A 23,106-nucleotide genomic window follows, 5' to 3' on the forward strand; every position below is an offset into this window, starting at 1 on the left:
TGAGCTGAAGAGCTGAGGGGTAGCGCCCAGGCCCAGAGTTCAGGCCCCATGACCGGACCCAAAAAAAAAAAAAAAAGTTCAAAATACCAGCCACAGGCATGGCTCATGTAAAAGCATTTGCCTAGCATACATGGGGCCTTGGATTTAATCCCTGGGATCTACAAAATAAAAGTTAGGGTAACTACCTTTTCTTTGGACTACAAAGTCTCTGATTCACCCCCTCCTTTTTTATAGCTCTGCTACAACACTTACCATGTGACTTACTACCTTTTATGATACCATAAATTAAGGATGGCCAGGGACCAAATAGGATTGAATCCATCATTCCTCCCTTCCAAAGTCCTTCACTCACACCTGTGTGCCAGGCCCTGTGCTAAGCAGGGGCAGTGCTGGCCAGGCCCTGTGAAGGAAGCACAGGCCCTCTGCTTAAAGAGCTTTTGGGGCTGGGAAGGTGGCTCAGTGGTAAGCGCTTGCCTTGCATGCATGAGGCCCTGGGTTCCATTCCTCAGTACCACATAAGCAGAAAAGGCTGTGGCTCAAGTGGTAGAGCACTAGCCTTGAGCTGAAGAGTTACGGGAGTGCCCAGGCCCAGAGTTCAAGCCCCACGACCAACCAAAAAAAAAAGAACTTTTGGACAATTACTTCTCACAAGGTAGCAATGTAGCTGCTGTGCATGGTAGGCCCCATGCCAATCCTCTCCCTCATGTCCTTCACCGAAGAGAGAAAAGGCAGAATGGAGTGAGAACAGGAGAAGAGAGAGGTCATCTGCTCCATGGAAGACAGTCTTACAGAATCCAGAAAGAAAAACAACAACAATACAGCTCATTTTTGATATCTTCAATGTTGGAAGGCTCCCAAGGAACTCTGGGGTTTCTTTGTGTGTGTTTGTTTTGTTTTGCCAGCAGTATGGCGCATTTTAAGAGAGAAGAGGTGGGTTTTTAACTTCCAAGGTTCTGTTCTTCATTTGGGCTTTATAAACTCAAGGCATGTTCAGTGCTCACTCTGGTGCTGTGACCCTAGATGGGGAGAAGGAGCTTATCCGCCAGGCCGCCCTCCAGCAGACCAAGGAGATGGATCTGAGCGTGGTGCGCCTCATGTTCACAGCTTTCCTTCCTGACAGCACGGGCAGCTTCACCCGGCGCCTGGAACCCGTGATCTCAGACGCCATCTACGACAGCAGTGAGTAGAACAGCAAGAGCCATCCCTAACCCTGCCCTGCCCCTCACCAGCCCGTTCTGAGTGCCACAGAAAGTAACGTAGCCCTTGAAATCCCGGGTTTATATGAAATCCACAAAAATATGAACTACACATTTTACTGAAGTGTTCACTAGCTAGAAGGTTAATGTCTTTAGATTCAACATTTTAAGAAGAATGCATTATGGTCCTCCCTACAATAAATACCAAATCTTTCATTTATGAACATATTACTATAAGAGAAGATCAGTGATGCTCTTAGAGGAGGAAAAAAATGTCTCCTTTGGGGAAAGGCTCTGAAAATTATAAGAAACAACATTATTCTAACCCACTATCATCTCTGGGCAGTGCTGATAAGAACTTCAGATTAGTTGAATGAGCAATATATCCAAATTCTCTGTCAAGACTATAGTTCCTAGAACTTTTAAAGTGTTTGTGATAGTCTTCAGCTTTTACCATTCAACTTTTTTGGTATACATAGTATTTATTAAACAGGTATTTCCAGAGAGCCTGTGAGTATAATACTTCAGCTTACTTAAAGCGTATAGAAGTTGGTGCTCCAGGTACAAAAGCTAACTGATTTCTCTAACTTAAACAAGTTTGACAAGAAGTGAAAGCTTTATAAAATGATACACACTCACATACCACAGCTCATTTTAAAATAAAGCTGGGTTGGAGTTTTTAAAAAATAAGGAAGCTTTACTACTACCACATGAAACTTTTGGCCCCTAACCACACAGAATCTTAACTTAGTTTGGAGAAAAGAAATATATAACATCTCCATTTTCCCTTGTAAAAATAAAAATAAGTAACTTAAGAAAAACATGCTTTTCCTACATGTGTAGGACCCTCACAATGGTGATGGCATAGCATTAGCATGGAAATAAGTTTGGGCTTAATATGTTGACCTAATTGAAATTGCAGAAATCCATTGGTTTGGTACTTCCTGGAACACCAGGAAGGCTTTTTCTCTTTCTGAATCAGTCTCTCTGTGTTAGAAAGAGAAACAAAAGCATTATATATTCTATCTTATCTGATCCCTTCTGCCTTGTCATGATGATAATCATTTTTTAATCAATGGATCAGGCCCCAGAAGTCCTCCAAAGTCCTTGGAAGTCATTAGTTAAATCAGACTAAAAGCACCTTATGACCCATTGCAACAATGATACTCACAAGACACTATAGCTTGGACGGGGAGAAGGGGGAAGGGAAGGGATAGTAGGAGAAAAACAAAGGAGGGGGTAATGATGCTTGACAAGAAATGTACTCATTACCTTGCTCATGTCACCGAAACCCCTCTGTACAGCATCTTTACAGTAAAATACAATTTTTTAAAGCACCTGTTTGAACATTGTTTAGGCCATGTATCTAAGGGGATTAAAACTGAGCATAACCCAGGGTTTTTGTTGGTTTTCCCCCTTTGAACAGAAGCCCCCAATGCATCCAACTTGAAGATTGTAAGGATGGACAGGACGGCCGGATGTGTCACCGGAGGGGAAGAGATCTATCTCCTCTGTGACAAAGTTCAGAAAGGTAAGTTCTGATCTCCAGAGGTGAAACGCTGTTCTCAGTGAGTCACTGTTCAGCAGCAAATCAGAAATGTCTCCTTCTTCTTTTTTTTTTTTTTTGTCGGTCGTGGGGCTTGAACTCTGGGCCTGGGTGCTGTCCCTCAGCTCTTCAGCTCAAGGCGAGCGCTCTACCACTTGAGCTACAGCGCCACTTCTGGTTTTTCTGGTGGTTTATTGGAGATAGGAGTCTCACGGTCTCTCCTGCCCGGGCTGGCTTTGAACCGCGATCCTCAGATCTCAGCCTCCTGAGTAGCTAGGATTACAGGCGTGAGCCACCAGCGCCCGGCTCAAATGTCTCCTTCTTGTCACCAAATTCCTTTAAAACATCTGCATATCTCACCTCTCCCAAGTTTAAATTGTCCGGTGTTTTGTGGTTTTTTTTTTTCTAATTTAAATCCACCTATATCATTCATCTTTGGATTTCCCACAGAAGACAAGAGAAGTAAGAATAGAATAATCATTAAAACCAGTGACTTTGGGCACTCATAATTTAATAAGCATTGTTATCTGCACTTGGTTAGCCTACAATAAATGAATTATCTGTCATTGTATGTGTTTGACACATATATCAATATACCCAGAGAATAATTAAGCGTGACACACAAAATTCTTGATTCTTTTATTTTTCAGTATTGTAACACTAAGAAGGCTTTTCTAAACAACCCACATGCCACTATATGTGCACTAGGAAAAGAAAAGAGAAGGAGTAAAGAGTCCTCAGTTTATACCTTGAGACGAGGTCTTAGCATTGACGATTGTTAGATATGAAACTGATTAGTTAGTAAAAGTTGTCAGAGGTCATGTCATTTTTCTCAAACTTCATTCATGGTTTAAATAAAATGATAAATGAAAAATATAGTATTTAAAATGGGCATTTTCAAAATAAACAGATGCATATCTAGAAATAGTCCTTAAATAAGAAAATATGGCTTTGTAATACATCTTCAAATTTGAGGTTAAATGCTCTGAGACATAAAGTCAGAAAAAAATTAGAAGGTAAATATAAATACACATATGTAAATATAATTTGTTTTAAAAGCTTGTATTTTCTTCATTTGCACTAGTATCTGCCTTCCTCCAACTCACTGTCTATATAATGCTCATTTCTAAATTCCTGGGGTTGTATACCTTGAGTAGTACAACCTGGCTGCCTTTGTTCTTGATCATTGTCATTGTACTGGAAGCGAAGTCTTCTACTCCACTTAAGGAATCTGAATAACTAAAGACCAGGGTTATCTTTTCGAAAGACAGAGAGACAGTGAGACATTTTATCTAGCCCTAATATTGCAAGCATTCTGTTACAATAGAAATATGTACTTAGTTTCATTGGTAAGTAGTATGGTCTTTCCTATGAACTGGGAAGTAAGTCCAGGGAGATACCAGCCTGAGTTATATCATCATATTTCTACCAAAATAGCCTATGACTAGAGTGTGAAACTTAGTCATTCTGAGTTAATGGTAAGGGACTTGACCATTGTGGTATTTTGGCCTACCGTTCATTATGGACTAACGAAGCATTACAGAGCAGTAGTATGATAGAGTATTTAAGAGCCTAGCCACTAAAACATGTCTATGTTCACATCTGGTTTCTTCATTTAGTATCTGTTCAACTTTGCATAAGTTGTTTAGGAAATGTTCTAGACCTCAGGTTCTCTTCTGCAAATAAGGATGATGAGAAGAAGGAAGAGGAGGAGGAGGAGGAAGAGGAGGAGGAGGAGGAGGAGGAATAACATCAGAGAGGCATTTGGGAAACCAAATGAGTTCATATGTATATATAAGGCACTTAGAATGCATCAGTCATATAGCATAGCTTACATTTAGCAAACCATATGTAAGTTTGTTGTTATTCTATAAATTAGGCTAAATCACATTTGGAGATTCTTCTATTACTCCATCATCTGGCATGTTCTCAGGCATTAATGAGTTTAAGGATAAAGAAAGAGAAAAGATTAAATACTGATTAAGTGAAAACTCTCATGGGTTAGGTAAATCTAATATTCTGCCATTGTAAATTGAATTCAGGCTCCATTCCTTCTGCAGGTAACTTTAAAAGTGAATGATTTATGAAAGTTTTCAATGATTCAAAAATGTACTTATACTATTTATTTTCAAAAATAATACCTGGAAAATATCACAGGTAAAGTTTTGTGGACCAGGCTTATTTCTGTTTTGAAACATTATTACACTGTGTGCAATATCCACTTGAATGTCACTTATGCGCAGATGACATCCAGATTCGATTTTATGAAGAGGAGGAAAACGGTGGCGTCTGGGAGGGATTTGGAGATTTTTCTCCCACAGATGTTCATAGACAAGTAAGTGACTGATGATAATAATGATGAGTTTACATTTTCTGCCTTGTTGAAATTCAGTATTCAATGTCCACATACGAAAAAAAGTGTAAAGTATTTACTTAACGTCTATAACCCAGTACTATTTTTAAGGCTTGTAGGAAAATTCCCTCCCGTGGAATTATTTGGCAAGGTTCTACTACACTGCTGAATTGAAGATGCCAGCAAGACATTTCATTTGGTATCTTGCCTCTACTCTTACTTAAGGCAGGTGGCTCTCAGGTCTTGCAGTGACAGGTTGTTTTTTATGTTTGTTTGTTTTTTTTAGAATTCTGTGAAGCAGTTACATTGAGACTTGGAAAAAAGATATCATAGTGAGAAGTATAGAAAGGAGTAGTCTTCAAGCCAAGGCCGATGTCATCCTGACAAATCAGAATTTCCCAACTGATTGTATGACTACAGGGTGGAAAATCTGAGCCTTTACCTTGATAATTACTCCTTCATGAGTGACTAAGAAACACTATTTAAAGAAAAAGAAATTCTGTGAACAATCCAAACGTCAATCAATATGTCTCGTTGCATAATCACATATCTATAGGATGGAATGTCATACAGCCACTAAAGTAAATGAGGCACTCTGTGGACTACCTCAAAGATACAGAGCTAGCACATTTTTAAAGATAAATGTAAAAAAAAAGTGTATGTTCATATGTGCATATGTACAAAGAAAGTGGAAGAGGACATAAGAAACTAACAATGTGTCCTTCTGGAATCAGGAATTATGTTGATGAGAGACGAGGATGGAAAGAATTATCAATGTATATGATTATGTATACCTTTGACATTTTTGAGTTCTTGATCCATGAACTATACTACATAGTTTTTTTAAAAAATCAAACTAAGGGCTGGGAAGGTGGCTCAGTGGTAGAGCGCTTGCCTTGCATGAGGCCCTGGTTTCGATTCCTCAGCACCACATAAGCAGAAAAAAAAATTTTTTTAAATCAAACTAAGACTCTTAAAATGTCTAACTCTTCTGTCATGACCAGGAATGAATGTGCTTTGATTCCTCCCAGGCTGCTTTAGTTTTCTGTCCTTCTTATTGGCCTGTGGGCTGATGATTGTATTCATTGTTCATCTCTTTCCATATCCAGTTTTGCAGATGCTCTGTAAAACATCTTGAGAGCTTTTAAGGCTGAGTTGCAAGGGGACAAAGTATATACAATGAGTTTACATATATATGATATTAACAACTAGAAGACATTTGAAATATCAAGTGAAACAAATTTTTTTGCAATCCGTTAGCATAGTGTTGAATTTCAGTTTCACAGTGAGAATGTAATAAAAATGTGTAGTATAAAACACTGACTTTGGAACTTTCTTTGGAGCTTTGGGATGCTTAGCACAGTTTGTTAATTGTTGGGTATAAATAAAAGCAAACAGACTATATTTAGTATGTAGCATTGATACAAAAAAAAAGTAGTCCTGTACCAACATTTAGACCTTTGTATCCTGCAGTTTGCGATTGTCTTCAAAACTCCAAAGTATAAAGATGTGAACATCACAAAACCAGCTTCTGTGTTTGTCCAGCTTCGAAGGAAATCTGACCTGGAAACTAGTGAACCCAAACCTTTTCTCTACTACCCTGAAATCAAAGGTAATGCCACCGTTGACATTCTTGTGCTTGTTCTGAAGAGGACAAAGGTGATTAGACACCATTAACTGCCACCTCCTTGCCCAGCTTCCTCAATGCTGTTTCTTGGACCCATGCTACTTATTTTTAGAGAAAAGAGATAGCTCATATACTAGCTTGAATTAGTCTGAAATTTGTCCAAACTTGTGTAAGATGTAGTCCTTTGGGAGCCTATCATTGAAGTTGAGAGTCTAACATGTGTTGCATGAGTTGGTGTTCAAACCATTGGGATGAAACAACCAGGCTAGGAATGTGTTGAGTATCGTCCCCAAAGGCTTTAGATATAGATAGAAAACGTTACCCTCTCTTTATCCAGAATCATCCAGACCTGAACGCTAAGTTCTCTACTGTCACTGCATCTCACCAAAACTTCTTAGAGATAGTTGGACCGGGCAAGGCTGCTGAAATAACCAAGTGAGGGCTGATTGGTAAGGGGGGAAGATAGTTGCAGGAGTTCTGTGTGAATACCAATAAAGACCATAGGGACACCTTGATCTGAAAAGACGGAGATTAGGAAGAAACAAAATGATAATCTGTAAGTTATAAATGGTATGATTAGGATATTTTCAGACATCTTAACTGGTAAATCGGAACCCAAAAAGTGGGCATAATTTCATTCTTGAGTTAATCTTTGATTAATCAACTTATTTTTAAAATATCAGGTCTTGCCCTCAAAGGCCTCTTGCTTACCCACTCAGCTTTCTCGCTCATGACTGGTATTCAGCCACTCAAGCCAGACCTGCAGCCCAGCTTTTTGTTGATTAATTGGAGATAGAGTCTTTTGCACTTCTCTTTTGCACTGGTGGAGCTATGATTCCTTAGGTCTCAGTCTCGTAAATAGCTAGGATTCCATGCATGAGACAGTGGTGCCTAGCTTAAAATCATCAACTATAGTCTAAAGTCATTGGTTATTAGACAAATCACTTACAATATAAGGCTATTTTGTTTCCCAAAGAATAAAAATCTAATATAGTAAAGGATCACTGGACTTGGAGTCTGATCTTCACTGTGTCTTGACCTCAAAACCTCTGAGCTTCAGTGTTTTCTTCTGTGAAAGGAGAATTTTGGAGGAAAGTCGATTAGGTCTCTACCCGAACAAGTTGCTGTTTCATAATGAATTCCATAGTGCTGCTGTCAAAGGCCCACCACAGGATGAATATAACAAGTGTGAAAGAATTTCTGTTTCCTTTCTATGGAGTTTGTACTTTGCAGTTCTTTTGTAAAGCTTGTCATATGAAATTTCCTGAGTTAGCTCTTTCTTGCGGGATTCTTATTGGCTATAGTAAAATGTATATTTTACAGAGAGAGAGAGAGAGAGAGAGAGGGAGGGGGGAGGGAAGGAGGGAGAATTCCTTATAGTGAATCTTTCACTTCAGCCAGAATTGCCTCCCCTATCATTGCCTCAGGCATATCCTTCATTACTTTGTAAAATCTGTCCATATCCTCTTCCTGAAACGTCTTCCTTTTCAACTCCTCACATGGGTTTGATGTATCACCAATGTGTACCATGAACTTCACACAGATACAAACAAACCACCTAGCCACCTTCAGTGACAGCAAAGACACCATGCCATGCCCTTTAGTTCACAGTAGAGTCTTCATAAATATTCACTGATTAGTTATAGATGTTTTTGGTGACCAAGGGTGGGGGGGGAGGGAGATTCAGTACATTTTTTATAAAATTCTTTACCTTCCTGGTATCTAAGTCTCTGGCGGGCAAGCGGACAGGCCCCTCCGCAGTTTGACCTGAATTGGGGACTTAGACAATGTTTGCGGAGTGGAATTGGGTGGGGACTGCCCTGTGATCTCTGAGACTCCTTCTGGGCCTTTGTACTCATGGAAATAAATATAGTGCTTCTTGAAATTTGCCAGCTCTTTCTCCTCGAGTGCTGTCTCTTTCCCTTTAAGACGTTTTAATGCCATGAGAATCCATAGTCGTTTTGTGGCTGGGGTGGTGGAACCCAGTCAGTCTTCTCCCCTGTGGTTTCTCTTCCTGTAAATACAGATAAAGAGGAAGTGCAGAGGAAGCGGCAGAAGCTCATGCCCAACTTTTCGGATAGTTTCGGTGGTGGCAGTGCGGGAGCTGGAGGCAGAGGCATGTTTGGGACAGGAGGTGGAGGAGGAAGTTCTGGAAGCCCCGGTCCAGGTACCAATCTATTCTTCATAAAGCCTCTTCCTATCAGAGACAAGACCGGGTTTTTGTTGTTGTACTTTGTGTGTTTCTTCCCTAGGTCTCCAAATGTATTTTGTAGGTTGAGTGACTGTGACATTATTATGGATGAGATTTCAAATCCATTAAAGTTTCCATACAAATATACATGTACTTTCCAAAGACACAACTGTTCCCTCTACAACCCTGGGTGGCCACCGCCCCACCCCATCCCCCACGTATCTTGTAAGTTAACTTATCCCCACTCTTACTTCCTGCACTTTCTGTTAGGCTCAGTCAACATCAGTCTGAAAGAATAATAGTTGTCCTGACTCAAGAAAGAGCTGAGACCACATTCATATAGGTTTTATTACAGTGTGTTGCTATAACTGTTCCATATTATTAATTGCTGTTGTTCATCCTTCCTTTGAATGAATGTCTTGCTTATGAATGGAACCTTCCCATTGGTATGTATGAACCAGAAAAGATGGGGTATATGTAGCATTCAGTACTGTCCCCTGTTCCAAGCACCCACTGAGACCCTAGAATATATCCCTATGGGTATCATATTAAATAATATATTGACATATTAGATACAGTATCAAATATTATTATATATAATATAGATATGATATATAACTATAATATATAATATCAGATATCCATTATTTGATGGATTATCTATAAGAAGAAAAAAAATCATCCAAAGCCAGTTATCCAAAAATGACCTTTTCCAAATATTTTGGGGGAGCAGTTGTTTTCCTTAGCAAACATTGAAAGAATCTTTTGTTATATGCTGAAAATGGTAGATGTATGTGATGCACCTACATACTGTAATATAAATATCTATGCTACATTATAGATTATACACACTGGAAGTGGTGCTGTGTCTCAAGAGGTAGAGCGCTCACCTTGAGCTGAAGAGCTAAGGGACAGCGCCCAGGCCCAGAGTTCAAGCCCCACAACTGACAACAACAACAACAACAACAATTTAGATTATACACACTACATTGCAAAAATTTGAAAGCACAGAAAATCCATCCAAGGTGAACCATCATATACACATTATAATAAATATTTATAAACTTTCTATCTAGAGTACAGCTGTGATGGTGCATGTTATTTCAACTCTTAATAATGTTTAGTATTTATCATCATTGAATCATGATCTGGGTACAGTTATATGTACTGCCTTTACCCAATATTAGCATAAGCATTTTCTCTTGGTAATATAGACTTTACAGAAGCATAATTTGATAACCATCATTTCAGAGATTAAAATATATCATCAGGAATATATGAATTTTTTCTATTTTTAATATAAAATACTGTGCTGAACTCCTTTTTTATTCTAGATTACCTTTAAATTAGGTTATTTGAAATAAAGTTGTCACAGCAAAGGATGTGCCATCTATTAATGCCAGCTATCACCCCAAAGAGTTTCACCAGTTTATTATTCCACCAAAAATGTATGAGAGGGGCTGAGAATGTGGCTTAGTGGTAGAGTGCTTGCCTAGCATTCACGGGGCCCTGGGTTCAATTCCTCAGCACCACAAACAAACAAACAAAAAACTAAAATAAAAAAATGTATGAAGAAAGAACATACTCTTTCCATGGATACATCAGCCTGTTCTTCTGTTTTATTTCTTTCCCTCTGGACTTATTTGGCCAAATACTCTGTAGTCTGAGTCTGAATGTGACTCCATTCACTACTAGTTTCCCCTTTCTAGTTGGAGTGGCAGATTTTCTCAATGTGAACTCCATGCTGCCAGTCCGGGGCACTGCCTAGTGGACAAAGTGGAGTTTAGCTCATCCCTTGGCCCCCACAGTGTGTCTCGGTTACTCTGCAGAATCCCAGTGTGCTCACTAGCCTGGATTTTCCACTCCCATGTCTGAGACCAGTGAATGCTATTTCCTGTTTCCTGATGTTCCCTTTGCTTCACTGGCCATTTCAGGGTATGGCTTTCCACATTATGGATTTCCCACGTATGGAGGGATTACCTTTCATCCTGGATCCACCAAATCCAGTGCTGGGATGAACCATGGTAAGTAATAAATACTTCCATTCCCAGGAAGGAAAAAAATGACAAAAATGATGGATTTGTCTCATCATTATGTATCACAACAACAGTATCATCTCAGGGGAAAAAATCCAGATTAGGCTTTTCCAAATTTGTATTTCCTGAGGATAATATAAACTTGATTCCTGATAGAATGGGAGGGGAGTAGAAAAAAGTATATCAAAAAAAGACATATAAGAGACTTGATAGGCCCTGAATCAAGACCAGTGCTTGCTGTAGCTACTGATTTCAAACAGGAGCCTAGAGTAATATCTTTCTTTGGTCTGTGGGTTATTCATTGTTGCAGTGGGAATGGCCCATTTGTTGGGAGGAAACATAGTGTGTGTGGGGGGGGAGAGACTTGACTATTCAACTATTTTAAAATCACCAGACTTTGTCTCTTTTGTACCAGGTGCTTTACGTGCCTTACATCTACAGGTGTTTTTATTCTTTTTTTTTCTTTTTAAAGATTATGACCGACTTTTTAAATTGTATAGTCAGGCAACACGTCATTCCATAAAATAAGTGTTTCTCCACCTGTAATCTTCATGACTTCTCATCATCCCCATTTCATACACAGAGGTAGAAACAATTCAGTTGCTAACGGCATGTCACTGTTCATGCCAGAAGTGGAATTTAAACTAGTTCTGCCCACGCTCCTGTGGTACCTGTCAGATGGCATGGTTGAACCAGAAAGAGCGTGGACTAAGATGGTGCACTTGAAATCTCACACCACTGACTGTGAATTGAGATTACATTTTGACAGCTTGCCTAATTAGCACAGCTCCTCTGTTTCCAAGAATCCTCCATTTTCCATTTCTCTTCAAGAGTTGTATTTCACTGCTCTCCTTTCCCGATAAGCAGAATCTGTTTTTAAAGGTACGGTTCTAAAAGGCTTCAGAAGTGATCGTGTAAGATACTTCCGAAATGTGTTGTTCGCCTTATGAACCTTTTTTTAAAAGAATTTCAAATTATGATTTTTATTTTCCCTTTGCAGCAGAATTGCCTCCTACCTTTATGCTAGTTACAACTTACAACAGTGAGTTACAACTTAATTAGTGGCTTCTACTGAGAAAACGCTGATGTGTTGCATTTTTCTTAGGAACCATAAACACTGAATACAAAAACAGATCTCAAGATGATGGCAAGTGTGAGGATGGAGAGACTGCACATGTCCCTGGGAAAGAACGTGAAATCCTAGAACAAGATAATGAGCCAGGCAAATCCAGAAGCAGCAATGATGGGGTTACTCTGGCTGACTTGGTGGGAACAAAGGAAGAGGATACTGGTAGGTGTCAAGGTCAGTAGCACCCAGATGACTGCATGGTATTGATTAGCTGGGGAGGAATCAGTTCTGCATGCTGGAAGCTATTTCCAGGTGACAGGTCTCTTCTCTGTTCATCTAAAGATGAAATATCAATGTGCTCGCCAAAGTCCTATGCCCCTCTTGGAAAGTGTGTGTCAGGTTGGGCACAATGGCTCACATGCCAGCTACTCTAGAGGTTAAAATTGAGAGGATCACTTACAAAGCCAACCTGGAGAGAGACTTAGTGAGACCCTCCCCCTCCCATCTTAATCAATAGCTGGATATGCGACACAGAGGCATAAGTAAGAATAAGGCCAAGCTGACCTAGGCAAAAAGTCCAAGAGATCCTACCTGAAAATAGATCGAATTGATAGATAGATAGATAGATAGATAGATAGATAGATAGATAGATAGATAGATAGATAGATAGATAGATAGATAGATAGATAATGGCTGAAGTGGTAGAGCACCTGCTTAGCAAACATAACGCCCTGAGTATTGAGGGAAAAAAAACAGTAAAGCATGTGTCACATCAGTGTATTTGTACAAGATTTCCATTTTTCCAATTGTCTGAATTTAAAATACAGAAGTTTACATGTCTATTTTCCCATCCTAGTCAGATAACTTGGGACTGTTGTGAGAATAATTCCATTTCTGGCACAGGAAATCGAGATGTTTCCCTGTCATTCCTTCTTCCCCTTCTCCAACATCGGGCTTGGCTGTCTTACTGGAGCAGTCCTCCTGTTACTTCTTTGAAGGAGCAGGATTCAAGGGAAGGAACTGCGTTGTTTCCTTTGAACAAATCATGTTAGGGTATGTGTATGAATCTAGGTCATTCTACCTAGCTGGACTCTGAAAGCTTCTTCTAGGAAGGAAAGTGTAAATATTTAGATTTGGCATCCATCTACTCTCTGTGTCACATCTTTCTTTTTTTTCTTTTATACTCTTCAAAAATATACAAGCCATGTCTAACCAGGGAGCCATACAAAAACAGGTTATACATGGCCAGGTTTGGACCGGAAGATCACAATTTGCTCTCCCCTGATCATGAAGGGCACAAACTATACAATATCACCACTGGCTCATTCAGAGTTATCTGTATGGCAGAGCCATATATGTTTATGACACATTTACTAACAAGATAGTTGTAAAGATTCACGCGAAGCCTGGGCAGTTGTGGCTCACGCTTGTAATCCCGGCTATTCAAAAGGTTGAAATCTGAGGATTATGGTTCAAAGCCAGACAGACAGGAAAGTCTGTGAGACTCTTATCTCCAATATACTACTCAGAAACAACCAGAAGTGGAGCTATGGCTCAAGTGGTAAAGCACTAGCCCTGAGCGGCCATCCATGATAACCTCAAAAAAAAAAAAAGATTTAAGTGAAGGATTATTTTTACCAAGGTATTTAAAATGTAACATGCCAAGCACAGGAGCTCACACCTATATATGGGAAGTAGATATAGAAAATTACAGTTTAAGGGCATCCTAGGCCAACCAAAAAAAAAAAAGTTAGCCAGACCTTCTCTTAAAGACCTTCTCACCAAGAAAGGCCTAGTGTTACGTGCCTGTAATCCCAGCTACATAAAAGAGGCTATAGATAGAAAGACCAAGGCTCAAAGCTGGCTTGGGCAAAAACGTACGAGCCTATCTGAAAAATGACTTAAAGAGGAAAAGGTTTAGGGTATGGCTCCAGTAGCAGAGCACCTGCCCAGAAAACACAAATCCCTGAGTTCAAACCCAGTACCAGAAGAAGAAGAGGAAGAGGAGAAGGAGGAGGTGGAGGAAGGAGGGGGGGGAAGAAAAGAAGAGGGAGAAGAAGAGAAAGAATGAAAGAACGAATAAGAAAGCGAAGTTCAATTTGCATTGTTTGAAGATGGATGAGTCCCCTTAAAGTAACATCAACAGTTCTTAAAGTAGCAGACATTTCTCTTTTTTTTCAAATTTTTTATTGTGATTAAGTGGTTACATAATTTCCCAAATTTCACAGTATTGTGGGATAGTGATGCTCAGTTAAAGTCACAAACACATTCTAACTTTCATGGGGCAAATTGTCTATCACGGTCTATAACATTTATGAGTTCTATGAGCTTTGCGATACAGTTATTTCTTCCACAATGGGTGATATGTGCATTTCTTTTGTTTTGCATAGCATCAGCTGTTCCCTCTTTCCCACTCGTTCCCTCCCTCCCATCGCTGCCATTGAGTTGCTTAGTTCATTTTGGTCAATGTCCAGTGCAGCTGAAGGGCCCCGCTGATGCATGTTTTTTCCTGATCCCTTCTAGTTCTGTGTTGTCCTCCTGGTTTCCCTCTGGTGTGCACATATATACCATACATGTGATCAGCAGCATGGGGCTATTTAGTAGTGATTTGACCAGATGAGTGGAAGTCCTTTGTTTCTTAAGTCTTGTAACAGACATTTCTAACTTTCCCCATAACAAGCCAATAGATGTGTTTTTACATCCGTCTGTTTATTTGTTTGCACTTTTTCTGATGAACACAATCCAGAAGCACCCCAAGGAGCATTTTCAACAGAAACAATGTGCTGCCCCCTACCTGTACAAAAAGTATGGGAGCCTCAGCAATGACCCTGGTCCTTGCGTTGCAGATCATCTCTTCCTGGAGAAGGCGATGCAGTTGGCCAAGCGGCATGCCAATGCTCTCTTCAACTACGCGGTGACAGGAGACGTGAAGATGCTGCTAGCTGTCCAGCGCCATCTGACCACAGTGCAGGACGAGAATGGGGACAGGCAAGTCAGAGCTCTTGTGTGGCCAGGGCGGTTTTAGGGTGTGGCTGAGGGGAAAGTATTATATGAGGCATATTGTCTGGAGAGAACAGTGCCGTTCTAAAGTTCTAGTGTCCTGTAGTGAAGCAAACGTGGCCTCTTCTGGCCTGTTGCTGTCACCTACTAAACTCTAATAGTAACTGGAATATTCTTGCAAGAGGACATCTCAGCTGGGTGCCAGTGGCTTATGCCTCTAATCCTAGCTACTCAGGAGGCTGAGATCTGAGGATCGAGGCTCAGAGACAGAAGGCTCAGAGACAGCCCAGACAGCAAAGTCCATGTAACTCTTGTTATCACTGAACTCCTAAAAAAACCAGAAATGGGGCTGTGGTTCAAAGTGGTAAAGCACTAGCCTGAAGCACAAAAAGCTCAGGGACAGTGCCAAGGCCCTGAGTTCAAGCCCCAGGATCAACACTATTTAATTAATTAATGTAAGAGGGCATCTCCCTAGGCAAGGGAACCAGGATATGTGTAGCTAATGGTCATTTTTGAAAGCTTTGCTTTATTTATTAAAATAATAATGGAAGAATTACTGAGCCCCTTCAAATCCCTGGATATTCGTGGTGATCATATACTGGAAAAAATCCTAACGAAGGAGTAAGAGGCAGCTGCTGCTTTCCCCAGTTCCTGATCCTGTCCACCGCCTCTGCACATGGTTCCCAGCGCACCCAGGCCGCGGGGTGGGGAGGTGGGGTGTCCAGTTTTGCAGGCACCACGCTTTCCATTCCTGCCAAGATTGTATTTCCAAAGCCTCCTGGCTTCTTTCTAAAACAGTTCCCCTCCTCCTTTCACTGACACTTCTAAAGTGATCTCAAAAGCCTAGAAAAGCAACAAGAGACCACAGCGCTTAGATTCAAGTCAAGCGCTCTATCTCAAACATTCCTAAAATAGCATCAACCCAGAGAAGTCCTTCTCTGTGGAAGAGCTCTTGAGCGCTGTGCTTCAAGTCTCGGTTTAAATACCAGGCACTTTAGGAAAGTGCCAACCTCAGGGTTTCAAGCAGAAACCTTTGTTCTCTTTCCTTACAGCGTAACCAAGGATGTGGTATAACCACTGGCCTTGTTATACAGTGTGGGGGGAACCGGTACAGCCTTCTCTGTAGAAAGCCACCAACAGCACAGTGTTGTTATTTTTTCAGGGTTAAATAATCTGATTCACATTCAATAACATCGAACCACAAGAGAAAGCAGTTAGTCAAGACAGCCGTGTCTGCAGTAATACTTTTAGACACCTGCTGAATTGATGAGCTTAGGGAAGATGAGCACATGCCGGTTAAGAAAGAGATGCTTGGGCTGGGATGTAGCTCAGTGGCAAAGCACTTGCCTAGCAAGTGCAACGTCCTGGGTTCGATCCCCAGTACCAAAAAAGAAAAGACAAAAAAGAAAAAGAAAGAGATGCTTGCCTCTGGGGGGGGGGGGAGGGTTGGGCAGAGGATGGAGAGCCACTGAGGGGGAAGGAAACTGGACAGACATGGGGAGGAAGAGGAGGTGGCCTTCTGTGCAGGGCCAGAAATGAGTATTTAAGAGTCCTCTCCCAGCTGGGAATACGGCTCAGTGATGGAGTGTTTGCCTAGCAGGCGTGAAGCCCTGGATTCAATTCCTCAGTACTGTATGAACAGAAAAAGCCAGCAGTGGTTCTGTGGCTCAAGTGGTAGAGCACTAGCCTTGAGCAAAAGAAGCTCAGGAACAGTGCCCAAGCCCTGAGGTCAAGCCCCAGGACTGAGGGGGGGAAAAAGGCCTCTCCAAGGACCCCAAACACATACAAGCAGGTTCTCTTAGAAACCAGGTAGATGAGACAAAAAGACACCCTATTAAGAATGTAGAAAGCCAGGCACAGATGGCTTATACCTATAACCCTCGTTACTCAGGAGGCTGAGATCTGAAGCTTAAACTTAAAAGTCCAGCCAGGGCAGGGAAGCCCATGAGACTCTTATTTCCAGTTACCCAGAAAAGAAGCACAGTGGCTCAAGTAGTCCAGTGCTAGCTTTGAGTGAGCTCATGGCCAGCAGCCAGGCCCTGAGCTCAATCCTGAGGACCTACACCCCCCCCAAAAAAGTGTAGACCGAAGCTTGTGGCTGCCACAATTCAGGTCTCTTGCTTTCGGTGAGCTTGTCATATCTGGCAAATACTCTGAGTCCTGTAGCCATTAGTCACCACAGAACAATAAAGAAATACAATACAATAAAGAAAAAAAAAGTAAAACCATCTGGCATTGGGGAAATTCCCATGAGAGTGTGAGGATTTGAGGGGGAGGGGAATGTACTTCTGCTCTGAAATGCACATGGAAATTTTTAGGCAGTTTTGAAGTGTGACCTTTTTTTGTTTAATCTTCATATACATGCCTCCATTCTGCGTCAGGCTTTAAGCACCTTTCAGAAGTTTTCTCCCAGCCTTTCTTTCAAGAGACAAAAAATAATAAAAATTTGAAATCACCCACTTAAAAATATTTCCCCAGTGGTTAAAAAAATCACAATTGAGTTTGTAGGTACTCCTTGGCCAATGTTTATGCCAAATAAGTTATGGATGCTATTGCTAACAAAGCGGCCTGAATGCAGAGGTACCTCGTTCCACGAAATTAGAGGAAACTCAGCCTGCCCAGGCCTTGGGAAGATGGTTTGACAACCAGGCACCAGTGGCTCAGGCCTGAACTCCTAGCTACTCAAGAGGCTGAGATCTGAGGATTATGGTTCAAAGCCAGCCCAGACAGAAATGCCCGTGAGATTCTTATCTCCAGTTAAACCAGCAAAAAGCTGGAAGGAGAGCTGTAGACCAAAATAAAAAATAAAAAGATGGCTTGAATTTCTGCTTCACCATAGTTACGTGACCTTAGCTGAATTCTATTATATCCCTAAGTCCACAACATCATGAGTGATAGGATTGCCGACTTCATAAGCTCATCCTGATGATTATAAAGTTATGTATGGTGCATATTTAGCATGATGTAACTAGAAGCACTGGCCAGATGGTAGCCACTTTTTTATTATTGGTGAGTTGTTTTCAATTAATTTTGTGTGGGTGCCAGTCCTGGAGCACTGTTCCTGAGCTTCTTTGGCTGAAGGCTAGCACTCTACCACTTGAGCTGCAGCATCACTTCTGTTTTTTTCTGAGTAGTTAATTGGAGGTAAGAGTCTCATGGAATTTCCTGCCCAGGCTAACTTCAAACTGTGATCCTCAGATCTCAGCCTTCTGAGTAGCTAGAATTACAAGCATGAACCATCAGCGCTCAGCGTTCAATTCATTTTAATAGATTTTGATAAAAAGTATTGCGCTCCTAAAAGTGATATCTGGCACCAAGCAATATGTTCAGCTCATTATGTAAGCTCTCCATGTTCCGTCACTCTTGAATCGCTACCTAGATTGTGCCAAAGGCTCACTGGGCATAGAGCCTGTCCCAGAGAAGAGGGAGGGCCAGAGAGGGAGAGCAGCCGATAGAAAGCTGCATTTATGTAACTAGCAGCACATTTGGGAGAGGTCAGCTTCCTCTGCTAGAAGCCTTCCCAGGATGCTGGGTTTGAACTGAACATAAAGGAGGATGTAGGAACCATCCCAGCAGAGAGGAAAAAAACAAAACAAAACAAAAAAACAGAACATTCCAGGCAGATGTGAGGGTGGAGGGGAAGGATATAAAATGACTTTGTTTCTTCCAGATTTTTTTTTCTCAGTAGTTAAAAGCCTACTTACATCCTTCTTGACACATAGGAAGATCTTTAAGGAGCTATCATACCAGTCTGGCCGTGATGGTTCATACTTGTAATCCTAGAATTTGGGAAGCTGAGGCAGGATCTCAAGTTCAAAGCCAGCCTGGGCTACTCAGTGAGACCTTTTCTCAAAAACAAAAATAAATGTGTCTGGGCACCGATGGCTGGTGCTTATAATCCTAGCTACTCAGGAATGCTAAGATCGGAGGATTGCCATTCAAAGCCAGCCCAGGTGGGAAAGTCCATGAGTCTCTTATCTCTAATTAACCACTAGAAAATCAGAAGTGGCGCTGTGGCACAAAGTTGAGCATAAAAAGCTCAGGGAAGCCAGGTGCCAGTGACTCACTCCTGTAATCCTAGCTACTCAGGAGGCTGAGATCTGAGGATCGAGGTTCAAAGTCAGCCCGGGCAGAAAAGTCCGTGAGACTCTTATCTCCAGTAAACCACCAGAAAACCGGAAGTGGCTCTGTAGCTCAAGTGGTAGAGCGCTAGCCTTGAGCTGAAGAGCTGAGGGACAGCACTCAGGCCCAGAGTTCAAGCCCCATGACCGACAAAAAAAAAAAAAAGGCTCAGGGACAGCACCCAAACCCTGCCTGGGTTCAAGCCCCACAACAGACATCCATATATACATAATATACATACATACATACATACATACATTCATACATACATACATACACACATGATTGAAAAGCTACTACATAATTCTTTGGAAAAGGCTGGCATGACCAGGTGGCTAAATTTTTCTAAGCAATTCTTAAGGTCAGGCGTTCACGCTATGTGTGCCATCTGCATGCCAGGGAAAGTAAGGGAGAAGGAAGAAGAAGAAATGTGGTGCAAAGGTAGGGCTGGCATTTGAGCTAAGGTCCTCTGGCATTGAAGCCTGGATATGTTTACACCTTAAGGGATCAGTCAGACATGAACACTCCTGGGGCCACGCAAGCACCACAGAGGAGTCTAATAGGAGTCTTGAACAGGCAATTGGGAGCTGTTAGAAGCAATGCATCGGAAGTGGCACTGTGGCTCAAGTGGTAGAGTGCTGGCCTTGAGCTGAATAGCACAGGGACAGCGCCCAAGCCCAGAGTTCAAGCCCCACGACCGACAAAAAAAAAAAAAAAAAGAAGAAGAAGCAATGCATCCTATAGAGACAGTATCTACCTCAAATGAAGACATAATTAAGCCAGGCACCAGAGGATCATGCCTATAATCCTAGTTACTCAGGGGCTGAACAGATCACCCATTGGACCTAGCCCAGGTGAAAATGTCTATGAAGACACCTTCTCAACCCCTAGCTGTGTACAGTGATGAATGCCTATCATCCCAAACTCTTGGTGCTCAGCAAGCACAAGTAGGAAAGTCTGTGATATTTCATCTAGATAGAAGGAAAGGGACGCTGAACATGGTGGTGTCCAACTATGATCAGGCTTAGAGGCATGCCTTTTAGGAAGTGAGGCTCAATCCTAAAAACAATCAGTGAAAAACGGGGCTGGAAAGCATGGCTCAGAGGCATCTCATTCATTTAGCCAGTGTCAGGCCCTGAGTTCAAACCCCAGTACTGTTTTTAAAAAGTTTAATTAATCAGACAAGGTGGCTCATATCTGTAATTCTGGCTTTTGGCTCAAGTGGTAGATTTGCCTAGCAAATGCAAGCCCTGAAGTCATATCCACTGCTACTTTAAAGAAAAACCTAATTAATTATTGCTACCATATTTCAATTTCAGTGTCTTACATTTAGCGATCATCCACCTCCATGCCCAGCTTGTAAGGGATCTGCTAGCAGTTACATCTGGCTTGATTTCTGATGACATTATCAACATGAGAAATGACCTGTACCAGGTAAGCAGAAATCTCCGACACAACTTTAAAAAAAAATTATTTTGTTTTTTAAGCATGTGTCTGGTATTTTTTTTATTCGTGTTAACAATAAAAACAGAGGGGGGAACCACAAAACTACAAAACTTCCTCAAAGTCTGTTCATTGGGAATGTCATTTTGTGAGTTAGGGTCCTTTGATCACTAAGTTTCTAGCACTTCACTCCAAAGTTCTACCATCTACTGGGCGCACACTTGAAACTTTAGAAGTCAGAGAGGTGAGGTGTTTTAGAGGGAGAACCCATGGGGGGAAATATCACATCTGTCAAGGAAAATAAAGTTGAAAAACAATTGTTTCAAACACAGCTTCACATTGTATACGAAATCCACTGAGCCAACCCTGGTAATTAGAGTACATGAAATAAAGAGTGCTGAAATCCAGAGAGAAAAGTGAAAAGTTTCCCGAGAGGGGAAAGACATCTCTCTAAATCAGGAAGACAGTTCAAAATGAGACACACGGGGAGCCCTGGTTTTGCCCCAGTGAGGTTTAAATAGAAGGGAGGCAGGCAATAAAACGAGGGCAGGAGCTCTTCTATGGAGGGAGATGTGCAGGCATGCAAAGAGCGAAGTCCACTGGGGACTCGGTGTGGCTGCTGGGTGGGCACGTGCTGATCTGGAGGGAAGGCCTGGGCTGAAAGACTGGATGTGGGTACTGGGGCTACGCCTGCGGCCAGCGCCATGCGCTACAGTGAAGTGCTGCTTCTCCTTTCCTCCCTGGCCATGCTCCCGGCCCTGCTGTCCTTTTCCCTGTGGTTCATCTTCCCATCTTGCCTTCTTCCTCACTTTCCACCCTGCTCCTCTCATTCGCTTGGTTCAAAGTGTCCTCGTAGTCTTCCATGGCTTGGTTGATGTGTACGGACCTCTAATTCAAGCATATGTATCTTATACTCCAAAATTGTAACTAATACTTTGCGTAATTTTTTACCTAATAAAGGATCCTTCATATTTCATGTCTACTTTTCTTCTTTCTTTCTTTCTTTTCTTTTTTTTTTTTTGGAGGGGGATTGGCTTTGTACACTGTAAGCATGAGATCTACCACTGAGCAACACCCCCAATATTCTCTCTCTCTCTCTCTCTCTCTCTCTCTCTCTCTCTCTCTCTCTCTCTCTCTCTCTCTCTCTCTCTCTCTCTCTCTCTCTCTCTCTCTCTCTCTCTCTCTTGCTCTCTCTCTCTTTTCTTTATACTCGTACTAGAGCTTGAACTCAGGGTCTTGTTTGGCTTTTGCCCTCAAGGCTGGTCTCTACCACTTAAGTCATACCTCCACTTCTGTCTTTTTTTCCAGATAACTGGAGATGAGAGTTTCATGGCTTTTTCTGCCTGGGCTGGCTTCAAACTGTGCTCCTCAGATTTTTAGCCTCCTGAGTAGCTAGAGTGACAACTCTTAAAGCAAGGGATACAAATAATTTTATTTACTTATTTGAAAGGGGGGGAAACCTTACATTTTAATTGTAAAAAATATTTAATTTTTGTTTCCACATCTTAAAAAGGTGCTTTACAACAGTAAAATGGGGACTAGCAGTACAGCTGAGTGGTAGGGACCTGCCTAGGAAACCTCAGGTTCAATCCTCAAATTAAAAAAAAAAAAAGTACTGAACTGTCAACATGTAGCTCTCTGCAGATTTTTATCTGAGAGTAATGCTTCCTGAGAGAAGAAAATAATTGTCTCCCACTTGTTATTAGACATTAGATTTCTTCTCTAGCTGTTGTACTACATGTCAAGGCTAAAAAAAAAAAATTAAAAGGTTAGGGATTCTTTACTGTATCATGCTATAAAATAACTCAGATGAAGTCAAAGAGTTCTCTTCAACATTCTAAATCATCTCGGAGGGAGATTATTGCTATTTGGTGACCCAAAACTTTTAGACTGATCCTTTCTTTTTCATTTTTTTTTTTTTTGCCAGTCCTGGGGCTTGAACTCAGGCCCTGAGCACTGTCCCTGAGCCTTTTTTGCTCAAGGCTAGCACTCTACCATTTGAGCCACAGCACCACTTCTGGCTTTTTCTGTGTATGTAGTACTGAGGAATCAAACCCAGGGCTTTGTGCATGCTAGGCAAGCACTCTACCACTGAGCCACCTTCCCAACCCCTGCTTCTTTCTTTTAACAATCACAAATATACAAAGAAAACGAGGAACAGGATGGGGTAGCCGTCCTTTCAGAGACTCCTCACCCCTTACCTCCACCCCAGAGCCTATAGGTCAGATCCAAGGAAGTACTTACTTGTTTTTCTCGTTATAAATAGGATTGGCAAAGGACCAGGCACCACAGGATTAGAAGCTGTGATTTATTATGTGTGAACCTCCTTTCCGTACTGTTTGGTCACATATATTGAGACTGTCGTGAGTGCTGGAGACAAAAAGCCTTGAAACTGCCACCACTGGCTTTCTGCTCCCTTCTAATATGGGGCCCAGGAGAACACAGCGCCATCTTTTCCTCTGTACCATCACTCTGAATAGTTTTTGTTTTGTTTGTTTTGTGTCAGTCATGGGGCTTTGAACT

The 23,106-nt window shown here is 41.5% G+C and overlaps 1 protein-coding gene and 1 non-coding gene across 3 annotated transcripts in view; both read left to right on the forward strand.

Moving 5' to 3' along the window:
• The window catches only part of Nfkb1 (nuclear factor kappa B subunit 1), a 120,482-nt gene that overhangs the window by 82,650 nt on the left and 14,726 nt on the right, over window positions 1-23,106 (forward strand). Inside the window, exons 8-16 of one of the 2 annotated variants that reach the window (XM_070022348.1) lie at window positions 1,021-1,179; window positions 2,623-2,727; window positions 4,986-5,077; window positions 6,569-6,707; window positions 8,749-8,889; window positions 10,848-10,937; window positions 12,055-12,252; window positions 14,865-15,006; window positions 20,460-20,574. In XM_070022348.1, coding sequence (XP_069878449.1) covers window positions 1,021-1,179; window positions 2,623-2,727; window positions 4,986-5,077; window positions 6,569-6,707; window positions 8,749-8,889; window positions 10,848-10,937; window positions 12,055-12,252; window positions 14,865-15,006; window positions 20,460-20,574 — 1,181 coding nt within the window. The remainder of the gene's footprint in view (window positions 1-1,020; window positions 1,180-2,622; window positions 2,728-4,985; window positions 5,078-6,568; window positions 6,708-8,748; window positions 8,890-10,847; window positions 10,938-12,054; window positions 12,253-14,864; window positions 15,007-20,459; window positions 20,575-23,106) is intronic. The other variant, XM_070022349.1, reaches the window with a different exon arrangement.
• LOC138827071 (small nucleolar RNA SNORA2/SNORA34 family) lies at window positions 11,160-11,292 on the forward strand. The gene has a single exon (XR_011371943.1). It is a non-coding gene; the product is annotated as a small nucleolar RNA SNORA2/SNORA34 family (small nucleolar RNA).

The sequence above is a fragment of the Dipodomys merriami genome, unplaced genomic scaffold (assembly GCF_024711535.1).
Source record: "Dipodomys merriami isolate MVZ:Mamm:240054 unplaced genomic scaffold, mDipMer1.0.p SCAF_15, whole genome shotgun sequence".
Lineage (NCBI taxonomy): Eukaryota > Metazoa > Chordata > Mammalia > Rodentia > Heteromyidae > Dipodomys > Dipodomys merriami.